General features: G+C 38.0%; 1 protein-coding gene across 1 annotated transcript in view; it reads left to right on the forward strand.

The window, feature by feature from the left end:
• LOC148997354 (uncharacterized) overlaps positions 1–3,161 on the forward strand; it is a 36,033-nt gene extending 32,872 nt beyond the window's left edge. The window contains exons 2-4 of the mRNA XM_089122414.1: positions 958–1,196; positions 1,306–1,330; positions 2,063–3,161. Of these exons, the coding sequence (XP_088978540.1) occupies positions 958–1,196; positions 1,306–1,330; positions 2,063–3,049 (1,251 nt within the window). The 3' untranslated portion in view covers positions 3,050–3,161. The remainder of the gene's footprint in view (positions 1–957; positions 1,197–1,305; positions 1,331–2,062) is intronic.
• Positions 3,162–13,926: the final 10,765 nt, after the last annotated feature.

Here is a 13,926-nt window from a genome sequence, read left to right on the forward strand (position 1 = left end):
TTGCATTTTGTAGGTGGGCTGATATGAGGTCACATGCAAAGATGGCGACGGGTGTAGTATGCCCATTCATTTTTTTATTTTTTTATTTTTTTTGTAACGTTTTCTGGTTTATTCTGCGACGAGTTTGGAGATTATGAGGAAGAACTGGTGACTTTTTTGAATACCAAAGTTGTCGTAAACTAGACTATTACATACAGCGGAAAGAAATTTGTACAACTTGCAGTTCAGGGCTCATATGGATATTTTTTGCATCTGAATTTGTTTGGTCAGTCTTTGCAGTTTGACCAGTGGAGGGCAGCTGAATTGTCTCCGGATTTCTTCAGAGCTCAGCATCTTCCCCAACCCAGTCTCACGGCAGTTCGTGATATAGTCACGAAATTTAATCTATTGATTCGTGTTCGTGGACACGAATTTCCCTTTTTTTTCGTGTCACTCAGCACGACTTTCAAGCCAATGTATTTCAATGGGACATATTTTTCGTGCCTGCAACACGTTTTTCTTTCGAGAGCACATTGTTTTTTCTCAATTCTTATTCATTTTGCAAACTTTAAGGGTAGCCTACACTACCAACATTTAATCAGAAGGTTTTAATCCTTGTTTTTATTGCGTTATTTTCGCTAGGCTAAATACGCAACATGAATGATGATCGTGTCCACGAGCGCGAATTTTCTTCTTTTTCTTCGTGTCACTCAGCTTTCAATCCAATGTATTTCAATATGGGACATATTTTTCGTGCCTTTTGCGAACTTTATGGGTAGGCCTACACTACCAACATTTAATCAGGAGATATGAATCCTTGTTTTTATTGCTTTATATTCAACCCTGTCTCACGGCAGTTCGTGATGTTGAATATAAAGCAATAAAAACAAGGATTCATATCTCCTGATTAAATGTTGGTACTTGGAGCAGGAGTGTTTTGATCATCGATCGCATACGAGAGCTGAATGTGGATACGAGGCGCCCTACGACCTTCACCCCCCACCGAAGAATGAGGAATCCCTTCGCCTGTGGTTAAAGGCTTTAAATTTGAAGAAACCACCGAAGCGACCGTATGTTTGTTCTTTTCATTTCGTGGACAAAAGACCCACAGAAGACCACCCGATTCCAGAAAAGTGGCTGGGCTACGAGGTCCCAATAAAAACACCAAGGAGACGTGTCCAGAGGTTAGCAGACACAGGTAATGTAAACTCTTGTTAGTTCTCAGTTTGTGTCCCTCTTGACAGTTAATTTCTTTCACATAAAGCCAACTGTCTTTTAAGTTTGTTCTCTCTTTTTATTTATCCATTGTGCATCAATTATAAGAAGTTACATAGAGGACAAAAATGTCTGTGTCAAAAAACTGTCATAAACTTTTAAGCTTGGGAACACAGACTTAAGTTTGGTATCATTTGAAAGAAGACACGTGGCAGATAATTGCTGAAGTAATAAATAATAAGTACATAGGTTTAAGTTTATGAAAATTATATATGAACATTATTTTATATAAATTATATATTTTAAGAAACGAGTTGAACTCTAAAACAGCTAGAAAATCAAAGCCATATATCTAAAAAAAATAGCTTTTGGTAAGATTTTGATTGGGTGCAGTATCAGATGTTCTCCAGTGGGTGCCAGCAAAATTCCACTAGTGCACACAGTGATTGTATTTGTTAGTAGTTGAATAGTCTCTCTTTCAATATTATTACCCAATTGGCTCTATGTGTTGAACCTGCCAAATTTTATGCTGTTAGCATTGACATCAATATTATGCTGTTAGTGATTAAAAACAACAACTGAAAAGAACAAAAATGTCCATAAGGATGCACAAGGGTTAATGATATATTTGTATTTTTCTCATCCCTGCTAGCCCAGGACATTTGTAAAAATTGGAAGCAATATATGCAATATGATTATTTGAATGAGCACTAATACAGGTGTTGCTCTATAAGCTTGCTGTTAAGGTAGTTGTAAGTATTCTAGGTATGTTTTATGTTGTTTGCTAAACTGAGCTAATGTGGTCTTATGTTTGGCAGATGACAGCCACTGTGATGAGGAGGCTGACCAGACCATTCCACAGTCAGAGGCAACTCTGCATAAAGATGCTGACACTCAGTGGGAGGTGCAGGCACTGATGGATCACACCTACACATTAGAAGGAAAGATGAAGGATGTATGCGACAGAGAAACACAATGTGGTGGAGAAGTACCCCTTGCCCATGCCATCCTGAAGAATGACACTAGCTGCGTGTTGTACACAGGCCTTTCTCTCAATGCATTTTTTGATCATGTTAAATATCTGGAACAGTTCTATAAAGCAAACTTTAAGATGCAAAATATATTGATGACCATGATGAAACTAAAGTTGAATCTACTCCAGGGTGATCTTGCAGAACGCTTTGCTGTGTCCCAGGGGTTAGTGAGCCGGATCCTCTCCTACTGGATAGACACAATGGAGGAGCACATGAGAATCTTCATTCCTTGGCTGCCACGGGAGACAATCCGGAGCACAATGCCTCAGTGCTTCAGGGAGAAGTTCCCCAACACCACCTGCATCATTGACTGCAGTGAGACCAACCTGCAGAAACCACACAACCTTGACTCCAGAGGCGAGTCCTACAGCCATTATTATTCCAGCAATACTATAAAGTATTTAGTTGCTATTGCCCCGTGTGGGCTTGTTATGTTCATTTCTCCTGCTTATGGAGGCAGGTGTAGTGACAAGTTCATCACTCAGGAGTCTGGCTTTCTGGAGTATCTTCGTCCCGGTGATGAAGTGATGGCAGACAGAGGCTTTACCATCAGAGATCTGCTGTTTGAGAGAAGGGTTAACCTTGTTCTACCAGCATTCACCCATAAAGGAGGGCAGTTGTTTGATGAGGACGTAACTGCCACAAGGAGGATTGCAAATGTTCGCATTCATGTGGAAAGAGTTATCAGGAGGCTCAAGGTGTTCAAAATAATCTCCCAGACTGTACCCATCAACTTGTCACACAAAATGGACAAAATCCTCAGAATCTGTGCGGCCCTTGTGAACATGCAGGGGGAAATCATCCACGAGGATGCTGATTGATCATGGACATATATTATCCATAATATTTGTAAATATTTATTTGACAGCCTGCAGTCCCTTGATAGTACTATAGTTTTCTCATCTGATTTGTCTTTAATAGTCTATTTTTCAGATATCTCTATTCTGCACTGCTGATTAGTTATTTTATAATAAATTGTAAAATGTAATTATAATACAGTAGGATGTGTTTTGAATCTCAGGTTTTCTACTCAATAGTTTGTGACACCTTAATGTTTTCAATTTTGTAATGACTTTTCAGGTATTGTATAATATCAACTTATTTTTAGATTATTTAATTAATTACAGATACAAAAACATATTTAACTTGTCCAACTAAAATGTGTATTATTAAAATTTTCTATCTTTATTAATTTGAATTGCTAATGTAATTTGTTTTATTTAGTCATATTTTGATCGAGTGTATGTTATGTAAATAACTAAAAAAGAAGACTAGGAGGCAAGAAGTTATAGTATTTCACTAATTTATTAACTCATTTCATTTCTTTACATTGAATGTATTTACAAGTATTCACTTTTAAAATGGTAAAATAACACTACATTTAAACATTTCACTTATGGCATAATTTGTAGGCCATGTATTATACATATTAATTATAATCTCAATTACTATTAAAATGGTAAAACATCATCATGTTATAACAAGAAAACAAACTACACTAGCTATAACAAGAAAAACACCAAGGAACTAGGCTAACAAAGGGACAGCATAACAATTATTAACAGTTAGGTATCAACACATTAACGCAGACAAAGGAAAGCTAATGTCTGGCATGTCCATACAGCAGGTTAAAGGGATCCTCCACTTTTTTTTTTGGAAATAGGCTCATTTTACAACTCCCCCAGAGTTAAACAGTCGAATTTTACCATTTTCAAATGTATTCAGACGATTTTCTGATATTTAGAAGAATATCTAATTGACTTCCATAGTATATATACTATGGAAGTCAATGAGACCAGAAACGGTCTGGTTACTGATATTCTTCTAAATATCAGAAAATCGGCTGAATGGATTCGAAACCTGTAAAACTCAACTGTTTAACTCTGGGGGAGTTGTAAAATGAGCCTATTTCCAAAAAAAGTAGAGTATCCCTTTAAAGACTAGAACCTGAGCCTATTTACACATATGTACATATTTATGGCACAGTACAAGTCTGCCTGACAGAAACTCATCTACAATCCTTGGCAGCATGTGACTAAAATAGAAGGACTTGAGTTTAGGTATAACTTGTGAACAATACTCCGAATCGAATGGCACATCAATGACAACTTTCTCAGATGGAGCCCAGACAAGCAGCTTGCATCTCTCTAGTCTTGTACAAAACATACCTAGTTGGACTTGAAGGTAGTAACCACGGGATCCATTTGGTTGCAGCTGTGGAACCCCATCCACCATCTTCACATCTGTGAGCTTGCTGGAAAACACTTCGGCCAAAGATGCACAGTTCTTGGCCAGAACAGGACATTTAATCTCCAGCAGCTCTGTGGAGTTAACCACGCCATCTGGGCTTGCAGAAAGCCATGGTTCTGTGACACTAACTACAGTGCCTCTCTTCTCAACTAAAAACCCACAGCTCTCCATCCATGCGTAGGCCACCTCCTCATTCTCCTGGCCATACCTGGTTGCAGTGTTCCCATGGAACCTAGCAAACAGGTGCTCTCTAAGAAAATTATCTGGCTTAGTAGATGCACGCACAGGGACCTTTTTTTGCAGAGCTAGCAGTTATTCTTAATTTACGTGCATCAAACCACAAGTGGGAGGTGCTCTGCATTTTAGTGAACTCCTCCAAACTGGCACATTTTTCTCCATCTAATTTAATGTACATATCATAAAATGACATGCATTTCTGGCACTGTATATCTGTGCCATGCTCACTATGAGGCAGCTGGAGCTGTGTGGGAGCTTCTGGAGTAGGGATGGCTCGATACCACAATTTTGGCTTCGGTACGATACCAGAATCGAATACCTCGGTATCGATACTAAATCGATACCATAGGTGACAAATAACCAGCCTCAAAATTTGAGCGAATTGAAACAATTTTATTAATAAAACACTCCTTGAAACTCTGTCTGCTCTCTGCAGTACCAAATGTGCAAACAAAAAGTATAAAAATGTAAAAAAAATGAATAAATAAAAAAATAAACCTACAGTCATGGAACATACAGTAAGTTCACTTTTGATTTTGGAAAAAAATAAAATAGGCTAATATCTTCATATCTTGTCAGACTAGAAAAATTGAAAATGTGACAACAACAACAAAAAAACCTACAGGGAACATAGGTTAAATTTTGATTTTGGAAAAATCTCACATCTTTTCAGTCTTATTTTTTTGACAGCTCCTTTGACAGCTGCAGATTTTTGGACAGGAAAACTAATGTGTCAATATTGTCACTTGATAGTCTGGATCTAAGTGGGCTACAGATGAGGCCAGAGGTAGAGGCCTGCATTTCAGCCCGAGCCCGACGGGCCCCGACTTATTTACACTCCTCGGGCCGGGCTTCGGGCCAATTTTAACGTCATAGTTCACACGCGGGCCGGGCCTCGGGCCTGTTTTAGGCTTATCTTTTTTTATAGCCTATTTTAGATATTACTTAAAATAAAATATGAGAAGATGACTATTGAAAAGCAAACATAGAAAGACGTTTTATAACCTATCATACTGACATATGACTGACAGTCTGCTCACGGCACGCACACGCGCACACAGGTTTCCCGGCAATGCGATCCGCGCGACCGGCTCGTTCACTGTTAAGTGTCTCGCCAGCAGCAGGAGTAGTGAGCGTGACTTCAGCGCAGCTGGAAAAAGTACAACTGGATTAAAACTTTCCACGGTGGATGGTGCTTTTTCTGCACGATGCTCTGTAAGAGACTGTTTAGGAGGTTGTCTTGTTGTTTTTTGTTTGATTGGACTTTAGTTTCATGAGTCTGTTGGAAACTTTTGGAAATGTTCTGTAGTGAAGACTTGATTTTTGAGGTAAGATAACCTGCATGTTTGTTTTTAATGTAATTTATTTTATTTGTTTAGATTGTATTCTCTGTATTGTATTGTATTCTATTGTAAATTGTATTATACGAGCGCTGTTGCGAGCAGCGGAGCAGTTTGCCTCAGCTTTTCAAAAATGACAATAAACGTTTAACAAACGTTTAAACTAACGTTAACTGTCTGTGGGAATATGTTTAAGTTGTTTTATATCTATGGATTTTATTGTAGCCAAGTAAAGTGTTGATTTGAGAGGCTATAAATGGATCAAACATGTTTAACTCGCTGTCGGGTGCTTGGTCGTCATAAAAAAATAAATAAAAAGAAACATTTGTCTTAATTAACTTTATAAAGAAATGAAAATAATCTAAACGGTAACTACTTTGCCATTGAGGACAAAACATATCTGTTTAAATGACTGCTGCAACAGGGCAGGCTGTGTAGGTGTTTTTTTTTTTTTTTTTTTTAAATAACGGGCTCGGGTCGGACTCGGGCTGATCATTCTGATGAGCTGTCGGACACGGGCCGGGCTAGGGCCTGGACGTCTCGGGCCAGGGCCGGGCTAGGGCCTAGATTTGAGGCCCGTGCAGGGCTCTAGCCAGAGGTACTGAAAACTCTCTCAGAGGCTGAGCTAGATGCTGGAATGCAAAGGTAATATTTGGCAAACATCGAAAGAAGGGGGAGGCTTGATTCATGCCTTTTCCACCAAGAAAGTGGGTTGTCTGTGGCATTGGTCTCTTCCATGGACTTGTACATTTGGAGTTCTTTCTTTAGTCTGTCATTTGGCATCTCTAGAGATTCCCTCCCGGCTTGACATTCATCTCCCTTTCCCAACTCTTTTCTTTTTTTCTCTGATACAATAGAAGACAGAAGGCTACCCAAGTCTCGTTTTTGTTTTTTGCCAGCTGTTTGTTCTTCCTGAGTTGACTCAATCACTGATTGTGGATTAGAGAAACCAGCTGTGACAGTTTTTTGCATTAGTACTTCTGTCACTTCCTTCTCCTTAGTTACAAATGTGTTCTTAAACCTAGGATCAAAGAAGGTTGCTGAATTAAGAAGAATTTGTAACTTCTCATTGCTGTATCTCATTTCCAGATCGGTCCTGATTTCTGTTTTCATGTTGCAGGTTAGCACAGAGTCTGTATCACTGTCCTGTAGATGTGAAAGTATCTTCCACATCACAGGGATGACAGAAGAAAGTGTTGTCTCTCTTTCTCCACACAGGGCATCAGTGAAGGAACTTAGTGGGCCCAGGACATCTCGCACGGTCTCCAGTGTGGTGATGTCTGTGTCAGGAGGCATTAGGCACCACTTATTCCTGTTTTCTGCTAAAGCAGCACAGATCGCTTGTTGCTGTTCACAGAAACGGTCCACCATTTCAAATGTAGAACCCCAGCGGGTAAGTTCATCGTGAACCAGCTTGTGGTCTGGCAGGTGAAGGAGCCGTTGCTTTTCTTTTAAAAGCCTTGTCATTTTGTTAGATCTAGAAAATGTACATATAGTCTTTCTGAGCCTAGACAGACACGAAGCCACACGGTCCAGGCTTGTAGCCTTGTTCACTGCCAGATGTAGGTTATGGCCAAAGCAAGGAACCCAGTGGTAAGACTTCCCCTTAAATGCTTTGATGTTTGAGGATGCATTATCCGTTGTGATTCCACTTAGGCGTGTCATATCCAGTTTCCATGTTTGAGTTACTGTTTCTTCAAGGACCTCCCTGATGTTCTCTCCTGTGTGATCTGAATGCATTGCAGCACATCCAAGACACCAGGACTGCATTTCCCAAGAGTCACTAATGAACTGAATTGTAACAGCCATATATGCATCAACTGTTCGACTCGTCCAAAGGTCTGTAGTACAAGCAAAGTAAGGCTGGTTGGACAGTTGTGATTCAAGCACAGACCTTGTTTCATTGTACAAAGTGGGAATCTCTTTCTCAGAAAAATATTTTCTCCTTGACATCTCATATCTTCTGTCAAGCAGTTCCACAAGGTTTCTGAAACCGGGTTTATCAACAACAGAAATGGGAATTTGGTCCATAGAAATAAACTCTGCAACAGCTCTGTTAAGTTTTTTTGCTTCTTTGGAGTGGCTTTCATATTTTCTTGTTGTTGCTAGCACTTCTGAAATAGTAGGCTGGCTTGCAGAAGCCGAAGGTGCTTTTTTTGTTCCTTTCTGTGGGTGTCAAAAGGAGGAAAAATGAAATTACATGTAATTGTAAACTATTAGCTATCATGCATAAACAAAGAATTATCAACATTTATAGCATTCATTCATCTTGATTTAGTTATGGTTTGGTTTGTTTTTGGATTCATATTAGTTTAATGCATTGCATAAAGAATTGTTAACATGCTAAACATGTATTAGTATACTTAAATAATAATTACTGATTGATCTAGATTAATAAATGCTACAATAATGTTAGATCAGGTTACCTAATGAATGTTGACAAATGTAGCTTAATTATAAAGTGTTATTCTAACATTAATTTTAGTAATATTCTAACATTAATTTTAGTAATATTAATTTTACTGTCTCTCTCGGCTGATTCCTCTAGGGGTCGCAACAGCGACAGTAATATACCATTCATTAAATGATCAAAATCATTATAATTCTCTTTATATATCTATATATATTTATAAAAATTCTGTCAATATATAATTGTTTGAAAGTGCAAAAATAAACTTCATTGGTTCTACTTTAAAATGTAGGCAGGCACATTTGAGCTTTCATGTTTGCTGTATCATATTTAATTGATAAGCTCTTATGTATGTGCGATCAGTGTTGTGAATAAAAGTCTAAATTAAATCAGTTAATTTGAATGATGGACTCACCTGTCGATCTCTGAAGTCTTTGTACAAGTCGGGATGGGCAAGTGACAAGTGCTTGGCCAGATTTGACGTGTTGCCGCCCGTGGCAATACACGATTTAAAACAGCGTTTGCAGCATGGTGCATTTAGGTCTGTTGCTTCACCTTTATCATTACTTTTGTATGCAAAGTAATGCCATATTTCACTCCTACTCGTCTCTTTATTAACTAATTTCGGGCGTGTGGAATGCGCTTCATCTGTCTGATCCATTGTCTTTTCTCCGTTGTCACCGTTTGCCGGTGTCGTGCCAAGGTACTTACCCCTGATAGAAAGTGTATCCCCGGTCGCGGGAGCGCGCTCGCATTCAGCAGGGGGTGCGTCATTGCTTTGTCCAAGGTGAATTAAACTATAACACGTGAATTGTTTAAGTTATCGTTTTACTGTTGTTGTTTTTTTTTAATCGACGAGGTTTAGCAAAGACAGATATCACGTGGCCCATCACAAACAAATTATTTTATTCTTCTGTGGGCAAACGATCGAGCTTCATGCACGGAATGGAAAAATTCTCACGAGAATGTCTAAAGTTACTGAAAAACTAAGACGACCATATCGTTCAAACAGCCTGTGGATATAAAATTGTTCTAACAGAAGTGAATATGAACACATTTCTTTTTTCCTGACAAAAGTTATAGTGGGATACAGATTTTTTCAGACTGTATTTTCGACCTGCCAAAATATGTATCCCCCCCCCTAAAATCTACAGATGATGGCCTATCAAGTGTTTTATTTTGTGAATACTGTACATCATGTCTAATAACAGCAGTGAATATGAACACATTTCTTGTTTCCTCACAAAAGTTATAGTGGGATACAGATTTTTTCAGTCCGTATTTTCGACCTGCCAAAATATGTATCCCCCTCCTACAATCTACAGATGATGGCCTATCATTAAGTCCCACAAACATCTGACAATCAGTCACACATTCCAGCCACTGAACAGACAATTACCCGGTCAACACTAAAGTCTACACACGAGAACATCGAAAAGAAAAAAAACACAAAGCAGTCTAACAGCTTGTACACACACTACATTACATACTTATAAACAATTTTGATTTACACATTACATTTACATTTCAACAAACAAAACTTGTTCAAAAAAACCTCAAACTATTTTTTATATCTATTTTTTTCATTTGTAAATACAAAAATGTTACTACACATTACAGACAACAGAAATGTTTATAAAGCTGTTTTTTTACACATTTGTTTAATGAATTCATCAATGTTCAGATGTATTATGTTCAATAAATAAAGACACATGTAAGCAAAAGAGCAGATTTATCCTTTTGTTTAAAGATAAAATGTACATGATTACTGTGGACGGCCGAGGGACGTGAGAGGAAGTCGCGAGCACACCGGTCTCGCATCTCTCACGGAGGAGCGGAAGCGTAAAAGGGAAGCGACGGAGTGGATGATCAAGAGAGGAACAGGCCTGCTTTTGTTTGTATTTTACATTTTCTTGTGGTAAACCAGCAGTCGTCCACGAGGGCCGGTAGTTATGTTTTATTTGGCTAGCCAGCAGTTCCATGAGGTAGCTAGCCTGGATGCCAGCCCGAACTCCGCCCACAATATTTTTTGGTCGGGAAGTTCGGTCTGGACTCGATCCATTGAGGAGAAATTATGATCTGGCAAAAAATGAACGGGCCAATCAAATTGCCAGGGCGGGCTTTATACGATGATGGACAGATGATCTGCATGGACGTAATCATCATGTTATCAAAGAGCGCTTGTCGAAGAAGACTGCAGCTGGAGAATTGAGATGTATCGATTCCGCTGTCGCGTCTGTTGTAAAATAAATCGACAGCGCATTCATTTTAATAGACAAACAGAGAACTGAAATGTCGATCGGAAAGATATTTTTGGCGTCCTTCCTACATGAATCGGGGAAAAGTGTAACTTATCAGCTGGCTCTGACGGTCGCTAAAAAGATGGGACGTAATGAAAAGCCTGTGGTCGTTGTGGTTTCTCCTTTGGTGGCACTCATGGAGAAGTAAGTAAAAGAAGTAACACTTGTTATTTAACTTCTAAAATAAATAAAGTAGGCTACGTTCTGTATTTGAAAACTGCGCTATGCAAAGGAGTTGACTTATGCGTTGCTTTGATTGGTTGTAGGTCTACCGACTATCCAATTGAGTGCAGAGGGATTTTTTTTTGTCCTGGTTTGGTTACGACACGCCTCATAATCAAAGCCCAATGGAGGATTTTCAGACTCATATTCTCTCTTAAATATGAGTATGATGAAGTCAGGCTATGAGGTAGCTGCAGTCATTTCAAGAAAGCCTTTGTGAACAAATGTATGGCCAGAGCAGGCTCCAAGGAATAGCCCACTGATATAGCCTGTCCTATGTGGACCGCTATCTCTCTCTCTACCCCTTCTTTTATTTTTCTTATTCATTTTCATGGTAGTAGTAGGCAACGGTACCGCCAGACCGGTAATGACCATGGCAAATTCACATACGGTAGTCTACTGCCGGCAACGGCACTGATCGGGTCAGAATGAACACCATCAACGACAAAAACTCCTATTGGCTGCTCCCATTCACCTCTGGTTGGTAAATTTGTCTTGGTGTTTGTAAAAGTGTGTTCTTAGTAATTTGTTTTTTCGTGACTTGTAATTGTGTTATGGTAATGTCATTTGTTTTATGATATGGAAAAAATGTTTTCTAAAATTTCAAATTTCAAGCTCTGTAAAAGTGTTTCAGATTTTGTAATGTTAGTTTGCACCTCCAGGCCACCATACTTTTCATGTGTGTGAGCCAAACATTATTGTTCCATGTGCTAGTTAGTGCTTTATTTTTACAATCCGGAAGTGTTGGACTGTAGTGATGTCCCCACACTCTAGCACCTACATCTGAGGACTGAGCTGAGTTGGTACAAGTGTGCCTTACTATAGTAAACATTCTAAACAAACCCTGTTATCTTTTCAAGTTGGTTTGCATCTCCAGGCCACCATACTTTTCTTGTGTGAGCCTAACATTGTTGTTCCAGGTATCCCAAGTTCCAATTGCTGGTCAGTGTTTGTCTTGAAGTGTTGTACTGGTGTTACACAAATACAGTTTTCAACTTTTCAATATTGAGTATTATTTTTACAATTATCTCTAATTAATAAAGATAATTCATCTTTAAATTGCATTCTCAATTTGTTCTTGTATTTCTCAAATATACCTCAGATATCATTCTCATATATAGCTTCAGTAAGACATTAAAGAGAAATAATCAAGAGAAGGAAGAGACGTTGGACACAATAATAAGATCTCTTTTAAGGCTCATTATTCTCAGATTTGTCCCATAAAAGACTCTGATTCATTTCATGTTATTCTCTTTAATTCTCCTTCAAATAACCAAGACGTAATTGAGATCAGGGATATGAGATCTCCGCTGTTTATCCCACTTCTCAAATGGTTTTCTCAAATTAACCTCCTTTGTCTTACTGGTGTCTTGTCTCTTTCAAGCTTATGTCTTGCTCCTAAGGGACCCTTAGGAGAAGTAACTCAGAAACAAATGATCACAGAATGATATAAATATGAGAAGCTCAAATTGGTCTCAAGAGATGAGATTGAACAACAGATGAGCAACACATTTTTCCTATGGGATAGGCTCAAGAATGAACAAAAAGGCATGGCACGGCACAAACACACTTAAATAGGGCAAGACACAGGTGTGATACATCAGGCATAATGAGAAGTAGTGTTCAGCAGGAGTCAGACGAGAAGCGCCACCTGCTGACCAGGAGGAAAACAGCGGTCCAGTTAAGGGGTCCTTACACCTTGGCTTTATCTAAAATCATTTACCTTTTTTATTTTTGTTATCTTGTTTTTCATGAATGTATTTTACAACATTACAAAGAGCAATGTGTATAATCCACGAATCTAGTTTATAAAGGCATTTTTGTCATAGTTTATGATCATTTATTTTTTGGATTTGTTGTTTATCTTTTTAATGAAGTTGTCTGTATTAAGTAGATTGTGTTTAACACACACAAGAGTGACTTATTAGTTCAACACACAGAGTTATAGAAATTCTACTTGATTTATTAAAAGAACTGTGCTGGTATGGGATCGGTATCGCTCAGTTCTCAGAATTTTTGGTATCGGATCGATTCTGAAAAAGACGGTATCGATGCATCCCTAGCACAAATACTCCCAAATATATTTTTAGGACACACGGATGAACCCTCTGAGGACCAAAAACGCGTCCCCGTGTTTTGATCGTTTTTTTTTTTTACATAGCTGCAACATAGACTTAAAATACTCCGTCATTAATGGTTATAAAAATAAAATCAATACATGATTATAAAATATAAAGGGTCTTCTTTTTTGTGTACATTAAATACTTGTCACAGAGACACGAAAGATCTCTCTTTTTGAAGCTGAAATTTATATAAGAAAGCAACTATTCTCAGTTGATGTAATCTGTATGAAAAGAGATGTCAGTATTTTCCATTTCACCTAATTATAACGTATGACGTGCTAATGTGACCCCGCCCACCCGACCCAACCAAACTCACACACACACACACACACTGTTTTAAAAGCAAAACATATTTATTCAACTTCATTTAAAAACACTCTGTGGGTCCCATCTTTTGGACATTCGTCATATGGCATTGGTTTTCATTTCTTCTCCTCTGAGCACTAATCTTACACATTCTGCATTGATTAAAAAAGAAAATCGAATGTGTTTTTAATGCTAGTATTATTTTATACAGAAATCAATTATTTGTAACTCAGATGAGAATAATGTTACATTGTTAATTAATAATGTTAATTAAAATTGAGGAAAATAAATATATTGATCTGAAATATAGCAAAATAATTTAAAATTAATTCAGGTACATTTACCAAACATATCAGAAGGTCATTTTGTCTTTTTATTCGTTTAATAAATCAACTAATTATATAAATCTATTGTCAGTGCACTACAAATAAACTGGTTCTATGCCTTTATTAATAAAACTTATTTAAAAAATACAATGCCTTCTGTATTTTTGTTTTGTTTTTCCCTTTT

This window comes from Pimephales promelas, chromosome 2 (assembly GCF_988280905.1).
Source record: "Pimephales promelas chromosome 2, fPimPro1.hap1.1, whole genome shotgun sequence".
Taxonomy (NCBI): Eukaryota; Metazoa; Chordata; class Actinopteri; order Cypriniformes; family Leuciscidae; genus Pimephales; species Pimephales promelas.